This window comes from Paralichthys olivaceus, chromosome 12, assembly GCF_024713975.1.
Source record: "Paralichthys olivaceus isolate ysfri-2021 chromosome 12, ASM2471397v2, whole genome shotgun sequence".
Classification (NCBI taxonomy): domain Eukaryota; kingdom Metazoa; phylum Chordata; class Actinopteri; order Pleuronectiformes; family Paralichthyidae; genus Paralichthys; species Paralichthys olivaceus.
This window is the reverse complement of record NC_091104.1, coordinates 24,187,496-24,212,711: the sequence shown is the minus strand read 5'-3', so window position 1 is coordinate 24,212,711 and position 25,216 is coordinate 24,187,496. Positions and strand designations below refer to the sequence as shown.

The 25,216-nt window shown below is 42.3% G+C and overlaps 5 protein-coding genes across 8 annotated transcripts in view; 4 read left to right on the top strand and 1 right to left on the bottom strand.

The window, feature by feature from the left end:
* Window positions 1-3,856: 3,856 nt before the first annotated feature.
* Window positions 3,857-4,304, top strand: LOC138412346 (histone H2B). The gene has a single exon (XM_069536059.1). It carries the CDS (start codon window positions 3,879-3,881, stop codon window positions 4,251-4,253), a length of 375 nt encoding a protein of 124 aa, XP_069392160.1. The 5' UTR covers window positions 3,857-3,878; the 3' UTR covers window positions 4,254-4,304.
* Window positions 4,305-8,094: 3,790 nt separating this feature from the next.
* On the bottom strand, window positions 8,095-8,515 carry LOC138412282 (histone H3). The gene has a single exon (XM_069535818.1). It carries the CDS (start codon window positions 8,507-8,509, stop codon window positions 8,099-8,101), a length of 411 nt encoding a protein of 136 aa, XP_069391919.1. The 5' UTR covers window positions 8,510-8,515; the 3' UTR covers window positions 8,095-8,098.
* A 288-nt stretch (window positions 8,516-8,803) lies between these two features.
* Window positions 8,804-9,250, top strand: LOC138412467 (histone H2A). The gene has a single exon (XM_069536406.1). The coding sequence runs from the start codon at window positions 8,836-8,838 to the stop codon at window positions 9,220-9,222; it is 387 nt and encodes a 128-aa protein (XP_069392507.1). The 5' UTR covers window positions 8,804-8,835; the 3' UTR covers window positions 9,223-9,250.
* Window positions 9,251-11,915: 2,665 nt separating this feature from the next.
* On the top strand, window positions 11,916-13,664 carry LOC109629331 (tripartite motif-containing protein 16-like). The gene has a single exon (XM_020087027.2). It carries the CDS (start codon window positions 11,962-11,964, stop codon window positions 13,633-13,635), a length of 1,674 nt encoding a protein of 557 aa, XP_019942586.2. The 5' UTR covers window positions 11,916-11,961; the 3' UTR covers window positions 13,636-13,664.
* A 10,112-nt stretch (window positions 13,665-23,776) lies between these two features.
* Window positions 23,777-25,216, top strand: part of ccdc88c (coiled-coil domain containing 88C) — a 44,031-nt gene continuing 42,591 nt past the window's right edge. For 3 of the 4 annotated variants that reach the window (XM_020085053.2, XM_069536399.1, XM_069536400.1), the window contains exon 1: window positions 23,777-24,459. In XM_020085053.2, coding sequence (XP_019940612.2) covers window positions 24,400-24,459 — 60 coding nt within the window. In that variant the 5' untranslated portion in view covers window positions 23,777-24,399. The remainder of the gene's footprint in view (window positions 24,460-25,216) is intronic. The other variant, XM_069536398.1, reaches the window with a different exon arrangement.

Genomic DNA, 25,216 nt, shown 5'->3' with positions numbered 1-25,216 from the left:
CAGCTCCACCAACATCCGTCTCCCAGCTGCTCCACATGTTTGTTCAGAGAGACCGAGTCAAAACAAGCACCTGCTGATGATCCTTTGGAAGAAAGTCCGGTTATTGTGTAGGCAGCAAACACACCGCTGATGGCCGAGGCTCATGGTGAAGTGGAGCCAGACTTTCTATCAGAGCCGTGAACGTTTCATGCTGAGGATGCTGGAGAGTCATTCTATCATTAGAGCTACATTTCATGTCCATGGGTTGGATTTGTCAATTTGACAAAATATTAATTTCAAACAATGATCTCATTAATATTGGGCCACATTTCTCTTTCATTTAATACAAACACTCAACAGGTTCCATCATTTATTAGAAAATGTGTATGATATACTGGAATTTGCATTTTTTTTCTGCTGTCCAATTTAATAAAAACCTAATCTTCATTTAAATACTATGTTGCAAGTGTTTGTATAGTATGTTCATCATTATATATGCAAAATAACCATTAAACAATGACAAAGGTTTATCAAAAACGATTTGTCTCATGCATTAAATTATTCCCTTTGTTTGTTTCAGATAAGTTTATGTCAAGCTGTCAATTTGTTACCTATTGATCTATAGATCAAGTTGTCTCAGACTTTTATAGCCAGTAACATATTCATATTACAAATGAAGACCTCAGTCTCAACAAACACTCTGTGTATCCAGAATATACACCCTCAGGGACAATCATGTTGGATGCTCTCACCATTCTTTTTTATTAATTCTGGGAATTGATAGTCATCAACTATATCAGGAATTAGTTGAGGTCTTGTTTAGACATTTAGCTGCTCCAGATTCATGGTCCTGATGTTGTGCATGCTGGATCACTGTCATATTTACTGGAGCACTTTAATACAATACAGGACTTTGTCAATGTTTTTTATTAAAATCTGTGTGACTATTTTGAATCATGTCTATAATCACACATGTGACCGGACACACACAGCACTGCTCTTTTAAAACCTGATTTTAAAAGCATAATGAAAAGTACCTTCAGAGTTATTGTATATGACTACAGTACTTCTACTTTTCTACTCATTGTGTGTATTTCTAACCTGTCATTACTCCTTCCACTGTATTTGTTTCATGACACTATAATCTTATAAATGTGACTCTTGTACTTTACTCTTCCATTAGCAGGAGCCTCAGATGTTAACATTAAAATCAAGTGTAGTGTGCAGTCTGGGTTAAAGTCAAGTTTTGACCAAGGTGTTTACATCATAGTGAGCAACAACTCAAACCTATGACTAACTGGAAGACACAGGAAGAGACTTATGTATCATTTTTGTTGTATATTATTTCCAACCTTAGCAATGGCCCTGCATCGATGTGTTCACACACTTGGAGATACAATCAAAACCACATTTCACAAAGGCTACACATTTTCAGAGTATGATTTTAAACTACTAAATTGGACACATTGTTTCAGGGACATGGAAAAAGACAAACAGTTACATTGTCAATTGGTCCTATTCATTGTGAGATTGTTATGTATTTGTTCTCATTTTAACCCTCCTATTGTCCTTGGGGTCATTTTGACACCATTAAATATTTAACATATCTAAATTATAAAAACAAAATAGTTAACTTAATTTTTTGGCTTCACATTTGATTCATGATTTATGTTCAATGACCTGGATGCATAGTGTACACCCAGGACCCAGGCTGTTTTAGATGTGTAGAAAAAAACATATTTGAAGTATCAATGTTTTACACATATTTATATTGGTTGTTTAGATGATATCGAGGTCACCATAACATCTACTTTTCTAATCATTAAAACTCTTCCCTCTGCTTTGGAGCCTAATCTACCGACCATAACTGTAGTGTGAGAACCACTGATGGTTCATCAGACATGGGGAGACATGCACAGCAGCTTTCTGAACCATTTCCCTCGGTGCTCTATGTGCTTTGTGTTATACTTCTCTAATCAGTCCTAATGTAACTCTGATCTTTAACCAAGCTTGTTACAGACTCTATTCCTACTTGACGGGAACGTGCTACAGTTCTACTGTTCCACAAAACTGGTCAAGTGTCAGACCTTAATATCTACAGTCCTACATCCAACCTCTGCTCCTGTGGGGGCGCTAGTGCACCATAGAGTTTATTATCAGCGGATCCACAGATGAGGAATACGTCCACCTCTGTCTTCTAGCACGTCCTCATGCAGGCTATGAATAGCTGTGATTCCCGCGGATCACACTATTGACTCAATCTCATCTGACTGAAGAGAAATGTCTGGACGAGGAAAGGGAGGAAAAGGTCTCGGTAAAGGAGGCGCAAAGCGTCACCGCAAAGTTCTCCGTGATAACATCCAGGGAATCACCAAGCCCGCCATCCGCCGCCTGGCTCGCCGTGGCGGAGTGAAGCGTATCTCCGGTCTGATCTACGAGGAGACCCGCGGCGTGTTGAAGGTTTTCCTGGAGAATGTCATCCGCGATGCTGTCACCTACACCGAGCACGCCAAGAGGAAGACCGTGACCGCCATGGACGTGGTGTATGCTCTGAAGAGACAGGGCCGCACTCTGTACGGCTTCGGTGGATAAACTCACTTTCAACAGCTCAACAACACAACGGCTCTTTTAAGAGCCACACACTGAGTCAATGAGAGCTCACATCCTCTGCTCAACCCTCATCACTAGTTCTTCCAGAGAACAACAATCAATCAGGGTCTGATCACTGATGGAATTGTGATCTTAGTAATTAACCATATATAAACCATGTTACCACGTGAATGAAACTCATTTTGTTTCAGTTTTTCTCTGTAGTGAGTTTCCACCCAACATGAATAAAAACACTACATTCATATCCACATTTACATCTTAACTCTAATATGGATATTGAACCTTCACTATCTCAGACTGGTAAAGTATCATGTTCTTATGTGACTGTCCAGAAAGAGGATGCAGACTGGACCACAGTCATACAATGGGTGGTGGAGTGGAACTTGATTGTTTTGTTAAAACCCACAGATCCTGCTGTACTACATTAAATAATATATGTTTGTTTTTCTGAATAGAAAATGTTTTATTTTACACCTGTAATCCTCCTTGACTTTTCATGGCTCCTTCCCAGCAGTACTTTTCTATAAGAACACTCTGCACTCAGAGGGCTGTGTTGTTCCTCCCCAACAACAATAGCATGTCTTTCTAACCCAGTTTGAAGTAACAATACTTGAGATATCAATGTCCTGGCATCAACACATTGTTACTGTTCTAAAGAAGCTAAATAGTTACTTGTGGAAACGTACACTAGTAAATAACTCAACAGTCAACATTGTAAACATTTATGTAAATTAGAATAAATACATGAATCAACTTAACTAAGGTGTTGGGGACACAAAGAGAGAGACAGTAGGGAGACCAGGAATACTTGTGTAACCATCACATTTAAGCTCCGTCAGACTGGTTGTTATAATGAAGACAATAATTATATTCAGTTCAATCTAAATGAACAGATTAATAAACCTGGAGTTTAACTGACTTGGTGTTTTACTGTGACGATCAAGTGTTCCCTTAATATTTAGAGCAGTGTGTTTATCAGGTCGCTTTAGTTCAGATAGTTTGAAATGATACTAATGTGATACTAACATCAATAATAAGAACATATATAGTTTCAGACATCATGCTTTTCTTAACCCCCCAAATGTTCCAGTTCATCTCTACAGTTCAACCTCTGTCAGCAGCAGAATAATGGACTCTGGACATGGAGACACGCCCACTGCTGTTACACTGACGATCAACATTTAGCCAATCACAGAGAGGGAACAGCACAGAAACTTTTGAATGTGTTGTGTTCAAATACAGCCTGTTCACTGACGACTTCATTCATTTGATCGAGTAATATCGTGACGATGCCTGAACCAGCGAAGTCCGCGCCCAAGAAGGGCTCCAAGAAAGCGGTGACGAAGGCCCCCGGTAAGGGCGGAAAGAAGAGGAGAAAGAGCAGGAAGGAGAGCTACGCCATCTACGTGTACAAGGTGCTGAAGCAGGTCCACCCCGACACTGGGATCTCCTCCAAGGCCATGGGCATCATGAACTCCTTCGTGAGCGACATCTTCGAGCGCATCGCCGGTGAGGCCTCTCGTCTGGCTCATTACAACAAGCGCTCCACCATCACCTCCAGGGAGATTCAGACCGCCGTCCGCCTGCTGCTGCCCGGTGAGCTGGCTAAACACGCCGTGTCTGAGGGCACCAAGGCCGTGACCAAGTACACCAGCTCCAAGTAAACCACTCTGGAGACATGACATCAAACCAACGGCTCTTTTAAGAGCCACACACTTTCTCTATGGAGACAAACTGTCCTGACTCGAACTACATGTGCACCAACACTCAAATAGACACTTTACAGGAATGTGTTCTTGTTGCAGTATTTTTCCACAAATCACATCACAAGGAGTGAATTCAGTGATTAACTCAGTGTTAATGGACATGACAATAAATATATGATTAGAGACATGAATTTGAAATTGATTATATTTTCCCACTGCTGGAAGTTTGTGTCAAGAAAACGTATTTTGTGATGAGTCTGCTAATGATAATGGATTTATTGGTTCTGTTGATCAGATCATTTGTTGACTTATTTAGATGATTCAATCATTTAAAACTTAAAATGAGTGAAGAAAAACATTAGATATTTCAAACATTGAAAGTCAGGACATCGATATCTCCAGTATTGTGAGCACAGAGTGTTCTTATAGAAAAGTTAATGCTGGGGAGAAGCCATGTAGTCAACGAGGAATACAGGTGTAAAATAAAACATATTTTCTATTAAGAAAAACAAACATATTTTCTTTCACGTAGTACAGCAGGATCTGTGGGTTTTAACAAATGAACCAAGTTCCACTCCACCACCCATCGTATGACTGTAGTCCAGTCTGCATCCTCTTTCTGGACAGTCACATATGAACATGATACTTTACCAATCTGAGATAGTGAAGGTTCAATATCCATATTAGAGTTAAGGTGTAAATGTAGATATGAATGTTGTGTTTTTATACATGTTGGGTGAAGACTCACTACAGAGAGAAACTGAATCTAATTGCTTTCATTCTTGTGCTAACCTGGTTTATATATGGTTGATTATTCATGGTTGATCATGTTTTCATCAATGATCAGACCCTGATTGATTGTTGTTCTCTGGAAGAACTAGTGATGAGTGTTGAGCAGAGGATGTGAGCTCTCATTGACTCAGTGTGTGGCTCTTAAAAGAGCCGTTGTGTTGTTGAGCTGTTGAAAGTGAGTTTATCCACCGAAGCCGTACAGAGTGCGGCCCTGTCTCTTCAGAGCATACACCACGTCCATGGCGGTCACGGTCTTCCTCTTGGCGTGCTCGGTGTAGGTGACAGCATCGCGGATGACATTCTCCAGGAAAACTTTCAACACGCCGCGGGTCTCCTCGTAGATCAGACCGGAGATACGCTTCACTCCGCCACGGCGAGCCAGGCGGCGGATGGCGGGCTTGGTGATTCCCTGGATGTTATCACGGAGAACTTTGCGGTGACGCTTTGCGCCTCCTTTACCGAGACCTTTTCCTCCCTTTCCTCGTCCAGACATTTCTCTTCAGTCAGATGAGATCTAGTCAATAGTGTGATCCGCGGGAATCACAGCTATTCATAGCCTGCATGAGGACGTGCTAGAAGACAGAGGAGTACTAGTTCCGCCTCCATCTTCGCTGATAATAAACTCTTTGGTGCGCTAGCGCCCCCACAGGACTTTGGATGTAGGACGGTAGATATTAAGGTTTCATTTAAACAGTAACAATACGAGAATCAACTGTAGGTTCTGAAGTCATATCAGATGAAAGACCAGAGGAGAGGAAGTGTTGATGACAAGCTTCAACTATTGAGAATCTGTCTGTAATTTCACCAGTTGCTTGTCTGACTTGTGGTGGGGGTGTGATTGGTATGAGTTTTTAAAGAAAGCCATGGTGTTCCAAACGTTAATGTTTGCAGGTACACAATGTTGACTGGTCACCTGTTCCTGAACAATGCAAGATACATGCAACTCCCCCAGAGCCTCAGATCAACACATTCAAGAGCAGCCACATCTGCCCCTGGACACAAGCAACAACCAGCTCCCAGAACAATCACAACCAGTCTGTGTCGAATGCAACAAGCATTATACTGCTACAGAATGATTAGAGAGAGAACTGATAAAACAGAATATGTGAATAACTAGAAATCAAATTGTTTACCATTCACTCAGCTCAGGACCTCCTGGGTGAAGCTAATAGCATGCTAATTATCACACAAGTTTCTAAACAAAGTAGAATATTGACAACCAGTGTCATAATGAAACACAACATCAGGTATAACTGATGATAACTCACATTGTCACTGACGCACACTGTTCAAACAAGGATGTTTTACAACTGTGCTGAACAGACCTGCCAGAGGAGGAAGTGAACTACTCTCTAGGTAAGTTTGCTACTAAACACGAGCTGTGTGCATGTGCACAAGGTCTCTACAGCAGAACACAAGTGGTGTGCTGTGAGGTCGACCGTGCTCCAGCAGGGAATTTTATACATGAACCATATATGATCACTGCTACGCTGTTTACTTATTTACTGTTTCGAGATTCCCCACCCCGCCCCTTCATAAAATTAATTGTAACCATTTTATGCACATGAATGATTGAACCCTTCTCTGTGGACCTGCTGTTTTAGATGCACTGGGAAGTGAGTTAGTGTCATAGATTTGATATAATGATTAAGTTAAATTGAAGCTCATAACCGTGACAATTAAATTGCATGATTAATCATTCATAACAGCTACAATTGAAAATATTTTAAAACCCAATAGCAGTTTGAACTGCTGGACGTCTTTTGTCCCATGTCTCAAGAATCAGTGATGTGTGTTATTCATGGGGAGGAGGTGGTGGATGTTTTCTCTTATGGTTATAATTGTATTTGTAAAGAAGCTCATGAAATTGTTGCTCCTCAGAGTTAGAGTAATAGATGGATCAGTAGAGCTATGACTGTGTGTTCAGTAAACTATGGGAGTAAAGTTTTGATAACTTTCTTGTATTGTACTGGCAGATGGGAGCGAATTTAATGTCTGGGGATTTACTTTGTTTACAGTATTATTAGATGAACATGACTATAATAGAATGTCTGTCCAGGATCAGTGTTGTCAATAGTTTATTTTAATTATAATGGTCGGACAGAAGAGGACTAGTAGGAAATATTGTTTCATTTTTATTGTCATATGTCAGAAGATATAAATGTCGTCATCAGAACGGCTGTAATCGTAGTATTCCTCCATGTTGTCTTCCTGCTCTGACACATCCTCCTTCAAATCACTATCTGCTTCCTCATCTTGGAAGATCAGATCAAGGGCGTCTTGCACAGTTTGTCTTGCTGTTGTAACCTCACTCACTGAAATGGCAGCTCACTTACATTAATAATCTCATTATTAAGACCCCCAACCCCTATTTTTAACTCTGTTAGTTCAGAAACATGGATTTCAATTTATATATTTATTGGATTATTTTGTTCGATAGCTCATGCTTTCAGGTGCAGATCTCTTATCTGTGTCAAGTCACCTTCTGACCTCTGTCCCTTATGTAAACAATATATAATCACTCTTATGCTGTTTTACTCTTTCGCTGTTTCGAGACGCCCCCACCCTTCATTACAGTAATCATGTAATCATTGAATCAACAGTGTGAGTGAGCTTTTGATAATGTTCCTGTATTGTACTGACACATGGCTGTGAATGAAATGTCAGAGGAGCTGATTCTTGACAGTATTATCTGATCAACACAGACAAAAATAGAATGTATGTCCAGAATCAGTGTGGTCTGTAATTGTTAATTTAAAAGCTTGACTGACAGATCTAGACTGATTGAAAGTGAATGGTTTATTCACATATGTAGTCTTTCAATTAATTAAATGTTGAACTGTGACTGTCATTAGCAACATCACGTATATTGGTGATTAATTGGTGATGAAAGCTTCTAGAGCTATGATCAGTCAGTAACTAGTGAGAGCAGCGGAGGAGTTTTGTCTTGAGTGCAGTGAAGTGGCTCTTAAAAGAGCCGTTGTTATCGTGAGTGGAGCAGCAGCAGCTGTTTAAGCTCTCTCTCCGCGGATGCGGCGGGCCAGCTGGATGTCCTTGGGCATGATGGTCACCCTCTTGGCGTGGATGGCGCACAGGTTAGTGTCCTCGAACAGGCCGACCAGGTAAGCCTCGCTGGCCTCCTGCAGAGCCATGACAGCGGAGCTCTGGAAGCGCAGGTCGGTCTTGAAATCCTGAGCGATTTCTCTGACCAGGCGCTGGAAGGGCAGCTTGCGGATCAGCAGCTCCGTAGATTTCTGGTAGCGACGGATCTCTCTCAGAGCCACGGTACCGGGCCTGTAACGGTGAGGCTTCTTCACGCCGCCGGTGGCCGGGGCGCTCTTACGCGCAGCCTTGGTGGCCAGCTGCTTCCTGGGGGCTTTGCCTCCGGTGGATTTACGAGCGGTCTGCTTGGTTCTTGCCATTTTGTCTCTTCTATCTCTGATCGGGAGAAAAAGTGAAGTAGAGCAGCGACACTCTGCTTTTAAACGACGGAGCAAGTCGGAAATGGTGACGCGGCTTCAGATTCGCGGGTCCTGATTGGTGAAAGGCTCCTCCTGGAGCTCAGCTCCGCCCTATAGTGCGACCCACCGCCTGAGTGCCCGCTGCTTATTGGAGAAAAGTGCATAACGACCTCCCCTGCTCCGCTGGAGGCGTCTTGTCTGGTCCCGCGCGATCCGCTGATATATAAGCGAGGGTTCGAGCTACTTGCTGCAGTTTCTCTTGACGTGTTTCAGGAAACGATTTGAAAATGTCCGGAAGAGGCAAAACAGGCGGAAAGGCCAGAGCGAAGGCAAAGACCCGCTCGTCCCGCGCTGGGCTCCAGTTCCCCGTCGGTCGTGTTCACAGGCTGCTGCGTAAAGGCAACTATGCTCAGCGCGTCGGTGCCGGCGCCCCCGTCTACCTGGCGGCTGTGCTGGAGTACCTGACCGCTGAGATCCTGGAGCTGGCTGGAAACGCCGCCCGCGACAACAAGAAGACCCGTATCATCCCCCGCCACCTGCAGCTGGCCGTCCGCAACGACGAGGAGCTCAACAAACTCCTGGGCGGAGTGACCATCGCTCAGGGCGGCGTGCTGCCCAACATCCAGGCTGTTCTGTTGCCCAAGAAGACCGAGAAGGCCGCCAAGTCCAAGTAAAGCGAAGCTGCTGGAAACCACCAACACAAAGGCTCTTTTAAGAGCCACACACTCACCTCTGGTAAAGAGCAAATCTCCTCATGTCCTCCACCAACTTGGAAAATACACATATTATTTTTTCAGAACAATTATACATTAAATAAAATAGTCACAGACACACCCAAGCAGAGCAATAGCCAAGATTTGAGTCTTCCTCAACATTCTCCTTTATCTCAGACATATTCTGTCTAACAACACCTTACTGGTAGAACCTCTTTCTTTGTTGTTACTTTCAAATTGAGAACAAGCAAGAACAGAAAGCACATGGAGCACTCAGGGAATGGCTTAGAAAGCTGCTGTGCATGAGTTTTAATGATTAGAAAAGTAGATGTTATAGTGACCTTGATATCATCTAAACAACCAATATAAATATGTGTAAAACATTGATACTTCAAATATGTTTTTTTTTTCTACAAATTTAAAACAGCCCTGGTCCAACTGACCCCAAAGAACACTGATGCCTTCACTATGCGTCCAGTTCATTGAAAATAAATAATCATGAAAATCTTATTTTTACCCACGTGTCCACATCAAATTAAGTTTTTTATTTTTTTTTATTTACAAATGTTTAACATTTAATGGGGTAGAATTGACCCCAAGGACAATAGACACAGACACAAACAGCCATTTGGTGAATATCTAAATTCACACTAAGCCACTAGATTTGTTGCTGTGAAGAACACACACACAGAAACATGTTTCCTTTACACAAAATCGAAAATACAGAATTAAATTATGCCACCTTTAAAAACCCTTGAAAGTTTATTGGAGATTGACATGACATTCTTCATACAGCATTTAACTTTTAAAACCAGATTTTTTAAAATATCAGAGTTATTGTATATGACTATTACTTTTACTTTTATATTCATTAAATGTATTACTAACTTACCTTTTCACATTAATACTTCCTCCCTAAATATTTGTTTCATTTCTTATCTTGTAATGTATATTGTATTTTGCCAGATTGAGATTCATTTTTGACTTGAAGTAGACCATTAGCAGGAGCTGCAGATGTTTTAACACTTTAATATTTTTTTCAACCATGAGTAATATGTGCAGTCTGGCTTAAAGTCAAATTTTGACAAAGGTGTTTACCTCAGATTGAGCAACAGTTTTATAGGCTGTGTTGTATAGGCAGGCATGAATAGGCTCTGTGTTCTCAGTTCTTCCCTACGTGTGTATTTAAATGTGTAGCCTGTTTCCACAGAGACCTGAATTCTAAAGCGGCTGCGCTCTGCTCCACAACATCCATTCAGAGAAACAAACTGTTGAAGTGCAGCACCTAAACACAAACAAGATTGATTGTTCTCTGCTGTGGTAGGGACGGCCGACACGCCCTTGCGGTTGCCGCGGTGCATGGTCACAGTGATGTACTTCCACTTCTGGTGCAGCGAGGAGCTGATGTGGACCAGCAGTCGGGACAGTAAGATGACACAAGTCATTCATGTTCACATATCATGTCTCCCTGCAGGGGGCGCAGCTTCCCTTGTCAGCTGACACTGAATGAAGATGGCAGATTTGAGATATTTGTTTTTTTATTTCTTATTTCTGGAGGAAGTGAGGGTCTTGTTTAAAGTCTATGATTCACTCTGCTCAGGCATTAAACGCTATTGTTGCTCCTCCTCCTCAGCTGCAGGGCCAGTGTGAGGAGGAGGAACGCCAGTGGTCAGACGCCGTACGACGCAGCGGTGAGCTCCGGCTGCAACAACATGGCGTCTCTGCTGGCTGCTCAGACTGGCCTGGATTTACTGGACAAACTGAGGAAACACAAACTGAACCTGGACGAGAGTTTCTGACTGAAAAAAATAACTGTTTGTTGAGACAAACTCTCTCACGACTTCATGACATGAATATGTTCGGATGGAAATGTAACAGTTGTGAACCCGGATGTTGAGAAAAGATCAGCCGACATTTAACAAATTAAAGGTTCAAATGTTTCAATTTCATAATAAAAGCACGTGATGTATTCGGGTGAACAATCAGTGCAACAGTGTTTTGATGTGTGTGTAGAGAAATGTGTGGAACTTCAGACAGAACAGAACTCTGCTGCCAGGACTTGAACCACAGCAAACAGGTTATTATATATATAACTATATATTATATATTTTAATATTTGAACAAAGGACTAATGGATTCTTAGAGCTGTCTTTCTGTATTTATGTTTGTGCTGATGTGTACGGGTCGTGTGTGACTACTGTCACTGTCCTCGGGGACAGAAAAGACGACCTTAACCTCACTTAACCTTTATTCTCCTGTTGTAGTTTTTTATTCTTCTATCACTGAGTTTTTCTTTATTGGTTGTGAGATGTGCTTTATAAGTAAAGATGTGATGTATTATTATCAAAGCATCTATTTGATTTGACTTTAATTGTTACTACATGTTGTGAATGAAGGATCGACTCCTCTGCCTCTCACTGACAGCTCCTCTTAACACGGGTATGAACGGGCCTCTGTGAAATACAGTCAATCCTGAAGAACCAACAACTTCTTCCTGCTCTCAAACACAACCAGCATCCTCCCAGTCAGGAGGTTTCTCTGTCTCCTCCCGTCACAGACGTGTCAGTGTAAGAATCAGTGAACAAGGCGTGAACTGTGGGAGCTGAGTCACTGCAGGAATGAACAAGAGGGGGAGGAGCAGAGACTCTATTTGTGTTCAGAGAAAGTGAAACTATTCTACAGTCACTGGCACCGGGTGAAATGGCGCAGCAAGAAAATCAACTGGACAGAGAAAGAATCTCTTGTTCGATCTGTCTGGATCTACTGAAGGATCCAGTGACTATTGGCTGTGGACACAGCTACTGTATGAGCTGTATTAAAACCCACTGGGACAATGAGGATCAGAGAGGAATCTACAGCTGTCCTCAGTGTAGAGAGACCATCACACTGAGGCCTGTCCTGGTGAAAAGCACCATGTTAGCTGATTTAGTGGAGGAGCTGAAGAAGACTGGACTCCAAGCTGCTCCTGCTGATCACTGCTATGCTGGACCTGAAGATGTGGCCTGTGACGTCTGCACTGGGAGAAAACTGAAAGCTCTCAAGTCCTGTTTGGTTTGTTTGGCCTCTTATTGTGAAAAACACATCCAGCCTCATTTTCAGTCACCTCCGTTAAAGAAGCACAAGCTGGTGGAGCCCTCCGACAAGCTCCAGGAGAACATCTGCTCTCGTCACGATGAGGTGAAGAAGATGTTCTGCCGCACTGATCAGCAGTGTATCTGTTATCTCTGCTCTGTGGATGAACATAAAGACCACGACACAGTCACAGCTGCAGCAGAAAGGACTGAGAGGCAGAGAGAGCTCGGGCCGAGGAGACAAACGATCCAGCAGAGACTCCAGGACAGAGAGAATGATGTGAAGCTGCTTCAACAGGGGGAGGAGGCCGTCAACCGCTCTGCTGATAAAGCAGTGAAGGACAGTGAGAAGATCTTCACTGAGCTGATCCGTCTGCTGGAGAAAAGAAGCTCTGATGTGAAGCAGCAGATCAGATCCCAGCAGGAAACTGAAGTGAGTCGAGTCAAAGAGCTTCAGGAGAAACTGGAGCAGGAGATCACTGAGCTGAAGAGGAGAGACGATGAACTGAAGCAGCTCTCACACACAGAGGATCACATCCAGTTTCTACTCAACTACCCCCCCTCACTGTCACTCAGTGAATCTACACACTCATCCAGCATCAGGATCCGTCCTCTGAGGTACTTTGAGGACGTGACAGCAGCTGTGTCACAGGTCAGAGGTCGACTACAGGACATTCTGAGTGAGACAGAGACAAAGATTTTACAGATTGTGTCTCAAGTGGATGTTTTACTGCCACAACCAGAGCCCCAGACCAGAGCTGACGTCTTAAAATATCCACAGGAAATCACACTGGATCCAAACACAGCAAACAAATATCTGTTATTATCTGAGGGAAACAGAAAAGTGACAAGAACGAGTGAAGAACAGTTTTATTCTGATCATCCAGACAGATTCACTGATTGGCCTCAGGTCCTGAGTAGAGAGAGTCTGACTGGACGTTGTTACTGGGAGGTGGAGGAGAGAGGAGGAGGAGTTATTGTAGCAGTCACATACAAGAATATCAACAGAGCAGGGGGGTCACATGACTGTAGATTTGGATTCAATGATAAATCTTGGAGGTTATATTGTGATGGAAACAGTTATATCTTTCATCACAACAAGATCAAGACTCGAGTGTCAGGTCCTCTGTCCTCCAGAGTAGGAGTGTACCTGGATCACAGTGCAGGTGTTCTGTCCTTCTACAGCGTCTCTGACATCATGACTCTCCTCCACAGAGTCCAGACCACATTCACTCAGCCTCTCTATGCTGGAGTTGGGGTTTATAATTCTGGATCCTCAGCTGAGTTGTGTAAACTCAAATAGACTGGAGTCATTAAAAGCAGTGATTTATATTCTGTGTTACCTTCTTTTGTCTCCATGTTTGTTGCTCAAAGTTCGTCGTGGTGACGTTTCTGCTCCGCACAGAGATCAGCTGTCAATCAAACACTGGCCCTCCTTCAACACAGATGTTCAGTCTCACTTTGTAAAGACAGAATCTATAATGACACTGACATGAATGTGTTTGAAAGAACTAATGTTGCTGTTGTTTTCTGAATCAATGTAGAAATAAGCTTCCGGGATGTTTTATAACCTGTATTCATCCTGATCATAATCAATGAGCTGATTAGTTGTTGGGTCACATTTGAAATGTGGAACCTGGACAGTTGAAGAAGCTGTTGAAGGGACAATTTGGAAAGAGGGAGGTCCAACATCTACATATTTGCTTATAGGTTTGCAAGGAAAACTAGAAAATATCTCCTGCCGAGACATTTTGAATGGGTGCCTTGTGCTTGTTGACGACGCTCGCACACAGAGACATTTCCTTTAAGAAGAAGGACAGAGACCCTGAGAGAGAAAGACATGTATAAAAGCTGCATTTTGATGGCAACATGGGGACTGTACCAATTTCAGAGAGAGAGAAATCATGTTATAAGGTCTGATCACCATCCATGGGATTTCATTTTAATAATTCAGCCTCCTTATGATTGTTGTTCTCTGGAAGAACTAGTGATGAGTGTTGAGCAGAGGATGTGAGCTCTCATTGACTCAGTGTGTGGCTCTTAAAAGAGCCGTTGTGTTGTTGAGCTGTTGAAAGTGAGTTTATCCACCGAAGCCGTACAGAGTGCGGCCCTGTCTCTTCAGAGCATACACCACGTCCATGGCGGTCACGGTCTTCCTCTTGGCGTGCTCGGTGTAGGTGACAGCATCGCGGATGACATTCTCCAGGAAAACCTTCAACACGCCGCGGGTCTCCTCGTAGATCAGACCGGAGATACGCTTCACTCCGCCACGGCGAGCCAGGCGGCGGATGGCGGGCTTGGTGATTCCCTGGATGTTATCACGGAGAACTTTGCGGTGACGCTTTGCGCCTCCTTTACCGAGACCTTTTCCTCCCTTTCCTCGTCCAGACATTTCTCTTCAGTCAGATGAGATCTAGTCAATAGTGTGATCCGCGAGAATCACAGCTATTCATAGCTAGCATGAGGACGTGCTAGAAGACAGAGGCGGCCGTATTCCTCCTCTGTGGATCCGCTGATAATAAACTCTTTGGTACGCTAGCGCCCCCTCAGGACTTTGGATGTAGGACGGTAGATATTAAGGTTTCATTTAAACAGTAACAATACGAGAATCAACTGTAGGTTCTGAAGTCATATCAGATGAAAGACCAGAGGAGAGGAAGTGTTGATGACAAGCTTCCACTATTGAGAATCTGTCTGTAATTTCACCAGGTGCTTGTCTGACTTGTGGTGGGGGTGTGATTGGTATGAGTTTTTAAAGAAAGCCATGGTGTTCCAAACGTTAATGTTTGCAGGTACACAATGTTGACTGGTCACCTGTTCCTGAACAATGCAAGATACATGCAACTCCCCCAGAGCCTCAGATCAACACATTCAAGAGCGGCCACATCTGCCCCTGGACACAAGCAACAACCAGCTCCCAGAACAATCACAACCAGTCTGTGTCGAATGCAACAATCATTATACTGCTACAGAATGATTACAGAGAAAACAGTTTCAGAATATGTGAATAACTAGTTTTATAAATGACGCCCCTGGTGGTTCACTGTGTCAAATGCAGCAGAAGGGTCTTGAAGGATGAGGACAGAGGAGAGAGAGGGAGCAGTGTGAAGTTGCTCAGAGACAGCAAGGAGGGCAGTCTCAGTTGAGTGGTCTGCCTTGAAGCCACACTGTTGAAGATCAAGAAGGTTGTTCTGGTGAAGATAGGAGGAGAGTTGATGAAAGATAGCAGGCTCAAGTGCTCTGGAAAGAAAAGGAAGAAGAGAGTCAGGTCTGTAGTTGTTTACTCCACATGGGTTGAGGGTGGGTTTCTTCAGGAGAGAGGTTTACTCTAGAGAGTTAGGGAAACAGCCAGTTAGCAGGGAAGTGTTCATGAGATGGGTGAGAAAAGGAAGAAGTAGGGGAGCAATAGACTGGAGAAAGTGAGAGGTTATGGGGTCAAGGGGGCAGGTGGTTGGATGGGCTGAGGTTACCAGGGTAAGAACCTGATTGGGAGACAGGGGGGTGAAAGAGTTAAGAGAAGGGGATGAAGATGAAGATGACGTTTATGGAAATGTTTCAGAGGGTGACTTTAAAAATGAGGACGATGTCTTCTGTCTTTTTCGTGAAGTAGTTGACAAAGTGGCTTGGTAGAAGGGTGGAAGGAGGAGGGGGCAGGGGGCAGTTTTTTGGGGTTGGAAAATGAGGATTGAATTATGTCTGATAAAAAAAGCTTGTAGAAATAGTGGCAGAGAAGAAAGAGAGAAGACAAGAGATTGATAACTGAAAAACTTGCGTGCTACATATTCTATTTTAGAAATAAGATATTCTAGCTGAGTTTATGAGTATACTTATAAAACATACAGACAATGCAGAAATTAATTTGTTTTCTTAGAATTTATCAATTGTTATAATTCTCAAATCAATCTACTAGCCCAACAGCTTTTGATTATTTGAAAAAACTGAATGTCCCATCTATAGATCTGGTAATAATGGTTGTCCTGGAAGGGCCATTAAAAGGTTTGAGAGATAGTGTCTGCAATTAGCAGTATAAGAGCAGAAAATCGAGCCTAGACAGACGGATTTTTAAAAATAATTTCCACTCAAGCTCTCCCCATTAATTCTAGTGGGTCAGATCAAATCTCTTAAAGCACATACAGCTCACATATTGAGATCCATTAATGGTTTGGTCTGAGGTAGACCGACAGAGCTCTGTGAATATAATATGGTTTCACCACAAGAGGGCAGTGAAGACTTTATAATGGTCTCTTCCTCAACAGCTGCGAAGCCAAACTGATGAAAGTGCAGTTTTTACCTGCAACCAATTTAGTCAAAACCTTTTTCATGTCTGTATTTGAATCTATTAAATAACCCTGTTGTTTCAATGACATGTACAAAAATTCAAAGACTGAAATTACCATGAAGTAGTTGTTTGTTTGTCCTTTTTATTGAGTGCTACATGTTGTTACATGAAGTAATTGCTTTTACAACCCTGTTCCTCGCTGTTTCTCTTAGAGACTTGGTTTATTGACCATCACTGATAGGGAACATGCGGATTACTTTGTAAACATACTTTGACACACCTTTCCATTATGTTACAAACTGTTTCTTCTAATCATGTTGTAAAAACTCTTATTTTGCTGATGTTCTCAGTTACACATAGCATCTATTGCACTCCTGTCCATCTTGGGAGAGGGATTCGTCACATGTGGCTCTCTCTAAAGTATCTACATTTTGTTCACCTGTTTATTTAGTTCGTTAATGTAGTTTTTTGGTAGTTGTCCTTAGGCTGAGGGTTAAGGACAGAAGGTTTGTCACACCTTGTTAAGCCCTATGAGAAATAATTCTGATCTGTGAATATGGGCTATACATATGACATTTGATTCATTGATTCATTGGTCACTTTCCTTTGCAGTTTGGTGCATTGGCTGTATATACATTTGGACACTTTTGGAATATTCTGCTATTGTGTTGCAATGAAGTCAAGTGTTGATTTGTGGAGGAATGCTAACAGATGTTGACATTGCTGATGGCAAACCTAACAAAGTTCATCCACCTTTTAAATAATGCTTCAAATAGGTTGCAATATTTATATTATGGCAAAACTATACATGCATCCTTGATGGCAACTGGATAATATTGCCAGTTGTTTTGGTGTCATTCAACAATGGTCCTTTCAATGCACAATATTTACTGACATGTGATGTTCAGTTAGTAACCTGAGCATAAAATCATCAAGGAAAGGAAAACATTCATCAGGCTTCATAGATATGTACAGCTGGGTGTTGTCTGCATAACAATGGAAGTGTATGTGGTGCTTTCTGATGATGTTGCCTAAGGGGAGCATATATAAGATGAAGAATATCGGTCCAAGGACAGAACCTTGTGGAACTCCATGACTAACTTGCATGTGCATGGAGGGGTCATTGTTGACGTTAACAAATTGAAATCTATCTGATAAATATGATTTAAACCAGTCTAGTGCAGTTCCTCTGATCCCTACATGTTCTAGTCTCTGTAACAGGATCTTATGATCTATGGTGTCAAATGCTGCACTAAGATCCAACAGGAAGAGTACAGAGACAAGTCCATCATCTGAGGCCTTAAAAAGGTCATTTGTGACTCAATAGTGCTGTTTCTGTGCTGTGATGGATTCTAAATCCTGACTGAAAGTTTTCCAATAAACCGTTACTATCTAAGTAACCACACAACTGGTTAGAAACGGCTTTTCCGAGGATTTTTGAAATGAAGGGCAGGTTTGATATGGGTCTATAATTAGCTAAAACCTCTGGATCAAGAGAGGGTTTTTTAAGCAGAGGTTTAATAACAGCTTCCTTAAAAGCTTGTGGTACGTGGCCTGTTAACAAAGACTGATTTAATCTGATTTAATATGGAACTGTCAATTAGGGGGGAAACTTCCTTAAAAAGTCAAGATGGGACAGAGTCTAATTGACAAGTTGTTGGTTTGGATGATGAAACTAATGAGGTCAGTTCAGGAGGATCAATGGAAGAAAAGTGGTCCAAATAAAAATCTGGTGCTACAGGTGGTTCTATGATTTCTGTACTAGACAATGTATATGTGCTATTCATGGGGTCTTCCCCATGGTGGATTTGTTCCCTGATGGTTATAATTTATTTTTGAAGAAGTTAATGAAATCATTGCTCCTCGGAGACAAGGAATAGACGGATCAGTAGAGCTGTGACTCTCTGTCAGCCTGGCTACAGTGCTGAAGAGGAACCTTCAGAATCAGCTTTATTGGCCACATATGCGTATACATACAAAGAATTTGACTCCAGTTTTTCCATTGCTCTCAACGTGCAAATAGACAAATAAACAAAGAAAAAACAAGGACAACAAAGTAGAGTAAAGTTTAGCATAAGCATTTAACGGCTATGTACAGATATGGATATTAATATATATACAAAGCATGGACATAAAAAACATAACAATGACAGTGAAATTGAGAAATAGTGCAATGATGCAGAGTGCAAAGATGTTTGAGTAAATATGGAAAGATTGTCAAAAGATACTTATATATATATAGGTGGAATATATATATGTATAACAGATTATTGCACACAGATTGTTCCTGACACTGTAAGACTGATAAAGTGCACACCAGAGTGACAGCCATAGGAAAGAAGCTGTTCTGGTGTCTGGTAGTTTTGGCTTTCAATGCTCTGTAGCGCCTACCAGAGGGGGGGAGTTGGAACTGGTTGTGTCCAGGGTGTGATGGGTCTGCAGTGATGTGCCCTGTCCATTTCCTGACTCTGGATATGTACGAGTCCTGGATGGAGGGCAGGCTGGCACCAATGTTTTTTTTCTGCAGACCTCACTGTCCGTTATAGTCTGATCCTGTCCTGTTTGGTGGCCGATCCAAACAGTGATGGATGAACAGAGAACAGACTGGATTATGGTAGTGTAGAACTGGATCAGCAGCACCTGAAGCCCTGTTCTCTTTGCAGGCAGATGGTGCCACTATGACTTTATCAGCAGTTACAGATACAGTATACAGGAAGACAGAGTTAAGACGAATTAACAAATGTTTTACATATGTCTGCATCTTTGAATTAGGTTTAACTTTACATTTTACAGCAGGAGTCACATTGGTTAAAATTACGTAAGTAGGCCTGTATTTTCATAATCATCTTAATCAGCTACTCTTTAACAAGTTTGTCTGTCCCAGGAAGTCAGTTCAATATATAAAAGGTATCATCTAGTCCTCTGTACAGAGACCAAAAAACGAAAAATTTAATTGAAGTTGGAGATACAGATATTGGAGAGAGATGTATTATAAATTAAAATAAATCCAAAGGGTAATCTTAATCATGGTAATGTTCTCATTTCTTTTTTTTTCATGGCTTGGAACTAATCACCGATAAACATTTCAAAAACACATTTACATGCTAACAGATTGTGACAGAAACTTTATTCTTTGATGTGTTAAACTTTTTTCTCCAATCTTTTTATTGAGTTTTGCAAATGATCACATAATACAGAGAAATTAAATATTGTTTTGTTCTTTTTTTTTTTCAAACAAACTGAAGCCAGACTCAACAAAAATAACACACAACGTGCCAATCCTGTAGCCTGCATCGAGCTGCTGAGCAATGCTAAGCCTGCCACAAAGATGGGCCTCATTCACAAAATCATACGTACGTACATTTGATGCACAAATCTGGGATTAATCAATATGTTCTTAACTAAATATTTTTGCAGAGTACGAACAAATTTAGAACTTCCTCAGACCATGCATATTCGCTTAAATGAAGGCCCAGCTGTCCTAGAAAATGTAAACACACATAGTATGCATAGTATTGGAAAACTCTATTTATAAAGATAAAAAAGGCTTTAATTGACAACAATAATTTATAGAGTATATCAGAATGCTCATATTAAGAAGTAACAGTTTTGGCTTTCATTAAATTGTTTATTGGCCTATAATTAATCGGCCACTCCAAATAATTTCTAGTGCCATGAAATTATGCATCTGTAGTTGATTTTTAACTGATTAATTGGTAGCAAAAGAAAATCAGATATGAGAGCTTCTTAAATAATATGTATATATATTTAGTACATAGTTCTGCTGGTGCGCTACAATGACATCCAAGCTCGCACACGTGTACATTTCAGCTATGCTAAACTCAACTGGGGAAGTTCTGTGGTGACATATTTTAGTTATTTTTTATCCTGTTCACCTGCAGTGCCAATTGGCCAATGTATTGAAATGTGTGCATTTTAATTAGTTAAAGCCTGATTTGCATATCAAGGTGGCGATTTTTATGACATCATTAGATACAAATCTGACTGTTCACCTGTAGTGTCTCCCCTAAGTACAGTGCATTAGCCTATATGCCCTAACTTATTACATTAGCCAGTACCTCATCACCTGCAATTTATCTTTATCTGCTCAGTCTCCCCATTGTTCTGAGGGAAATGAGGACTGGATGTCACATGACCGAAGGCTAATCCTGTGAAAACTTCCTGAATGGCTCAGATGCAAACTGTGGTCCATTGTCCCAGTGTACCACTTCTTGTATTCCATGACGTGCAAAGATGGACTTAAAGTGTTCAACCACTGCTTCTGATGTTGTGGATGTTCGTTTGGTCACTTCAAAGTATCTGGAAAAATAGTCGACAAGGACCAAGTAATGGTTGTTTTTTTTCTGTCTGAAACAGATCTGCTCCCACAGTGGGCCATGGTCTCCATGCGAACTCTGTAGGCATTAATGTTTCTCTGAAGTTTGTCCTCACGTGATTACATGTATCACAGCTCTCTATCATTTTTGTTAGCTCTTTGCTTTCCAAGCCATCACACTTACCTTTTTGCTCTTTCTGTGCATTTGGCTATTCCCAGCTGGCCCTTGTGCAGCTTGGTCAGTACATCTGCTTTGAGTGATGCTGGGATTACCATTCTGCTACCATAAAGCAGCAGAACATTCTGAACCGTGAGCCCACCTGAGAGTGGCAAATAGGGTTGAAGCATTCTTTCAACCGAGAACTTGTCTTGCCATCCCTCCTCACAGTACTTCTTCAACTGCTGCAGTATAGTGTCATTGTCATGATACATCTGGATTTCTTCAAGCCTCTTCTCTGTAGCTGGCAGGCTTGCTATGATGGCGTCCACATAAAGGTTGATCTCATCCTCAAGCAGCCCTTAAGTTGTGTTGCTGACAGGAGTTCTGGAGAGCACATCAGCGGTTGCAATTTTTTTGCGTGCCACATGTGATAAGGTGTAAGCTAACTTATTAGCCCCATATGGACCACATCTAAGTTCTTAGAGCCCAGCAGAGGAACCAAAGGCTTGTGATCCATCTCAATGTGGAAACTTTTTCCCAATGAGGAACTCTGCAAATCTCTCAGAGGCCGAAGTTGAGGCCAGCGCCTCCTACTCAATTTGCGTGTATCTCTGTTCAGTGCTGCTGAGAGCTCTCGAAGCGTATGCCACCGATTTTCCACTCCGTATGAATGGAAACTGGTGGGATCAGCAGAGATGAGTGTTTCAGCATTTGATCATACAGTCCACGTTGGAGTTGTGATGCATCTAAGAAATGAGAAATGTCCACAACTCTAGAGCTAACCACTGTGCAGGGAACAGTATTCACCATCTCAGTTATTGCAGCCCAGGCTTCTTAACATGTATGTGCCTTTTGTGGCTTCCACCTCCGACACAATTGTTTAAATTTCTGCTGTTGTGAATTTCTTCTGTTTTTTTACCTCCTTCTCTCATAACTTCAACTTCTCTGTACAGCACACCACTCTCTTTGTGACAAACGGAGGTCCTTGTATGGATAAATAGAGGCGTGGCAGTACACTGATTGCAGATAGTGGATTCCGATTCACAAACATACGCAAGATGGTGAGAACAAAATCAGCTGGAGCGCATGTATCATGAATATGGTGGAGATTTTACGCACGCACTTATTTTGAGCAGAGAGTAAGAACATTTCTGGACACATGTTGGTGGATGAGGCCCATGGTCTCTAGGTGACTGTGGCAACTTTCATGCCGTTTGTATTTTTGGAAGAGATGTTTTAGCTCTCGCACCCACGTCGCTATCCACAGTACCTCCGTGCCGACAATTTGAAACAGCAAACAGGTAAGGCAATAAAAGACAAGTAATTTCATCACATTCAGTAAGTCAACTCTGTTTCTGAGAGCAGGAGAAGCCAGGTGTAAGCCCATACTCATCACTTGCTGCTGAATCTGTAAATTGGGTCGATCCTGACCAAGCTCCTTTATCCTCTTTTTTTCTTGATGGCCCGTGGTTGCCAAAACTATAAGGACCCCCATTCACTACCAATTGGCAGGCGGCCCAATACGGAAGTATATGTATTTAGAGTGAAATGAACCAAATACAATTTGAAATCAACCTATATTGAATGATCACATGTGCTTGCAGTCTACCAGGAGCATTTACCAGTAAACAATTATTATATAATTAAATCATGTTCATTGTATTGTATACAAGCTTTTTTGTCTCAGGATGTTGGAGGAAGCGCCCTGTGTTAACCAGCCACCACTGATTTAACATTGTCACGTTTGAAATAAATGATAGTGCTGCTGTCTTTTACTTGGTCCCCAACAAAGGAATGGAATAAGTGTAAGGGCCTTTGCATAATCTGATTTCTTAAAAGTTTTTAAGTGAGCCTTTCAGAGAAAATGTAATCTTCTCTAATTTCATAATATGTCTTTGATTCATGTGCTGTGGGTTGGTGGCAGTACATGTTTCCGTTTAAGAAGTATGTTGTGTAAGAGACGTATATGATTATTTTAAGAAACAGTGGGATGTAAGCATACAACAAACAGGTTTGTAAGAGGATCAGGTGGAATGTCTACACCAGACATGTCGGAAAGGATTATTAAAAAATGTCAGACCAAACATTAGAAAAACAAGGACAAGTCCAAAACATATGGACCAGGTCCGCAGGCGATTGTCCACAATGAATGTGGGTGTCGCTTGTGCCTGGAAATATCTTGGCCAATCTGGCATTTGTGTAATGAGTGCAGTGTAGGATCTCCCCTGGGACATATTGAGGTGGTATAGACTAGTCCCAGCACAGTCTCCCACATCTTGTCTGGCAGTTCCAACTCCAAATCCATAAATGGCTATTGTGGCCTTTTCATTGTATTGATTTTATGCTTAATCTCATCAAATATGATGGTAATAACTTCCAAAGTACCGCCATGGTGTGGTATGGTAATCATAAATATACTATATGGAGCTCAAAGAAGAAAAAAAACGTGTCAAATATGACTGCATTGCCGAACTGAGAAAAACTACCTAGGAAGCCTGTGGAAGGCCGCTCACTATCTTGCACTGTTTGAACGTCTTTGGCTGGTTTGAGTCAATATTAAAGTGACGTCATTTTTTTAAACGAAAGGTCGAAACAAATGGCGACACTGTTATTGGCTGATTCGTCGCAAAGGGCGGGAACTGCGTCTCCTGCGGATTGGTTTGCCTTGCTGTCAATCAACCGTGCCCCGTCTCTGGTCTCAGAGTCCGGTTGATGGAGAGAAGGAGAAGAGAAAGCCGCAGAGACGCGGTGGACATGTAGGAACAACGGAAACAGCAGCTCGAACGCTCCATGTCCACCTCACGTCTTGTTGTTTTTTTGTTTTACTTTTTTCTACTTTGTTGACTTTTCTTTTTTCCACGGTGGTTTCGTCGCTTTACGGCCCGAGTCCTGTATCCCTTGGCAACGCGACCAACTGTCCTGCGAAGTTTGGATCAAGTGTTTTACTGCAGACGGAAAACTGGCTGGATATTAACCCGCTGAACCACCGGAGCTTACCCTGGGGCATGCTAGCGTGTTGGAAAGTTCTCCAAACTCCCCCCCCCCCGTTCTTATCTAACTTCTTTTTTAATTTGAAACTTTGTGTTTAGGGAAACGGCACAGCGCGAGACAATAGTGGTGAGGGGGAGAGGGAGCTCGTGCACGGGTGAGGTAGAGGAGGGAAGGGGGAGTCGGTGCCTCGCGGGGGCTTTGTTCTGCCCAGAGTCGAGGTGCCGGATATCGACCGAGCGGGCGGCGGATTTAATGATTAGTTGCTGATTAGAAAGCGGAGCTGGAAGCCGTGGGAACAACCATGGACGTGACTCTGTCCGAGTTACTGGCCACTTTCATGGAGTCACCGCTGGTGGTGTGGGTGAGTGGGAGCAGCACGCGCACACACACACACACACACACACAGTTGTGATGATGATGCACACGAGCTGCAGTCCTCGGCTTCTGGTTTACTTTCACTCCTCTGTCTCTCACAGGACTAACTAGTACGTGTCCTTCTACAGACCGTGTACTTTTAGTGAATAGTGATTGTGTTCACTGATACTCCCTCAGACGGACTACGTTCACTTCAGTGACAGGGGGGGGGGGGGGTTTCAGAGTAAAAGCCTCAGATTGAGTGGTTCTTCGGGGAATCAGGATGGTGTCTTCGGGACTTTCTAAACTTCTCAGAGTCACAGCAGAAGAACCATCTTCTGTCTCCCGTGCTTCACCGCTCGCAGCGGATGTATCTCACTTCACGTGTCACTGCCGTTTCTTTGTACGCACGGCTTCTGAAGTCTTCTCGTGGTCCAGTTCATTTCAGCTGTCTTTGCTCATGCCCAAGGTGTGAGTGCATTGAATAACACAGTCACTTCCAGCCCAGACTTAAACAACCTGTCGAGCAGTGAACGGGTCATTCACCCCGTGGTACTTCCTGTTTCCCCCCTTCTCGCACATCCTGTTGACCTGTATGGTCAACCAACAATTTGTCCCACATTTGCCAGACCAACACAATTACAATGTACACACAGTAGAACGATCAGGGCTACTTTCAGCTGACAACTTTCACTGTTTTACTCATTGTCAGTTGATCTCTGCATGCACATCCAGGGGTTAAGTACATTTTTGTTTGTGACCAA

Bases quoted from the DNA above. Each gene is read 5' to 3' on its own strand.
- LOC109629331 (XM_020087027.2), top strand. From the start codon at position 11,962: ATGGCGCAGCAAGAAAATCAACTGGACAGAGAAAGAATCTCTTGTTCG.
- LOC138412282 (XM_069535818.1), bottom strand. From the start codon at position 8,509: ATGGCAAGAACCAAGCAGACCGCTCGTAAATCCACCGGAGGCAAAGCC.
- LOC138412467 (XM_069536406.1), top strand. From the start codon at position 8,836: ATGTCCGGAAGAGGCAAAACAGGCGGAAAGGCCAGAGCGAAGGCAAAG.
- LOC138412346 (XM_069536059.1), top strand. From the start codon at position 3,879: ATGCCTGAACCAGCGAAGTCCGCGCCCAAGAAGGGCTCCAAGAAAGCG.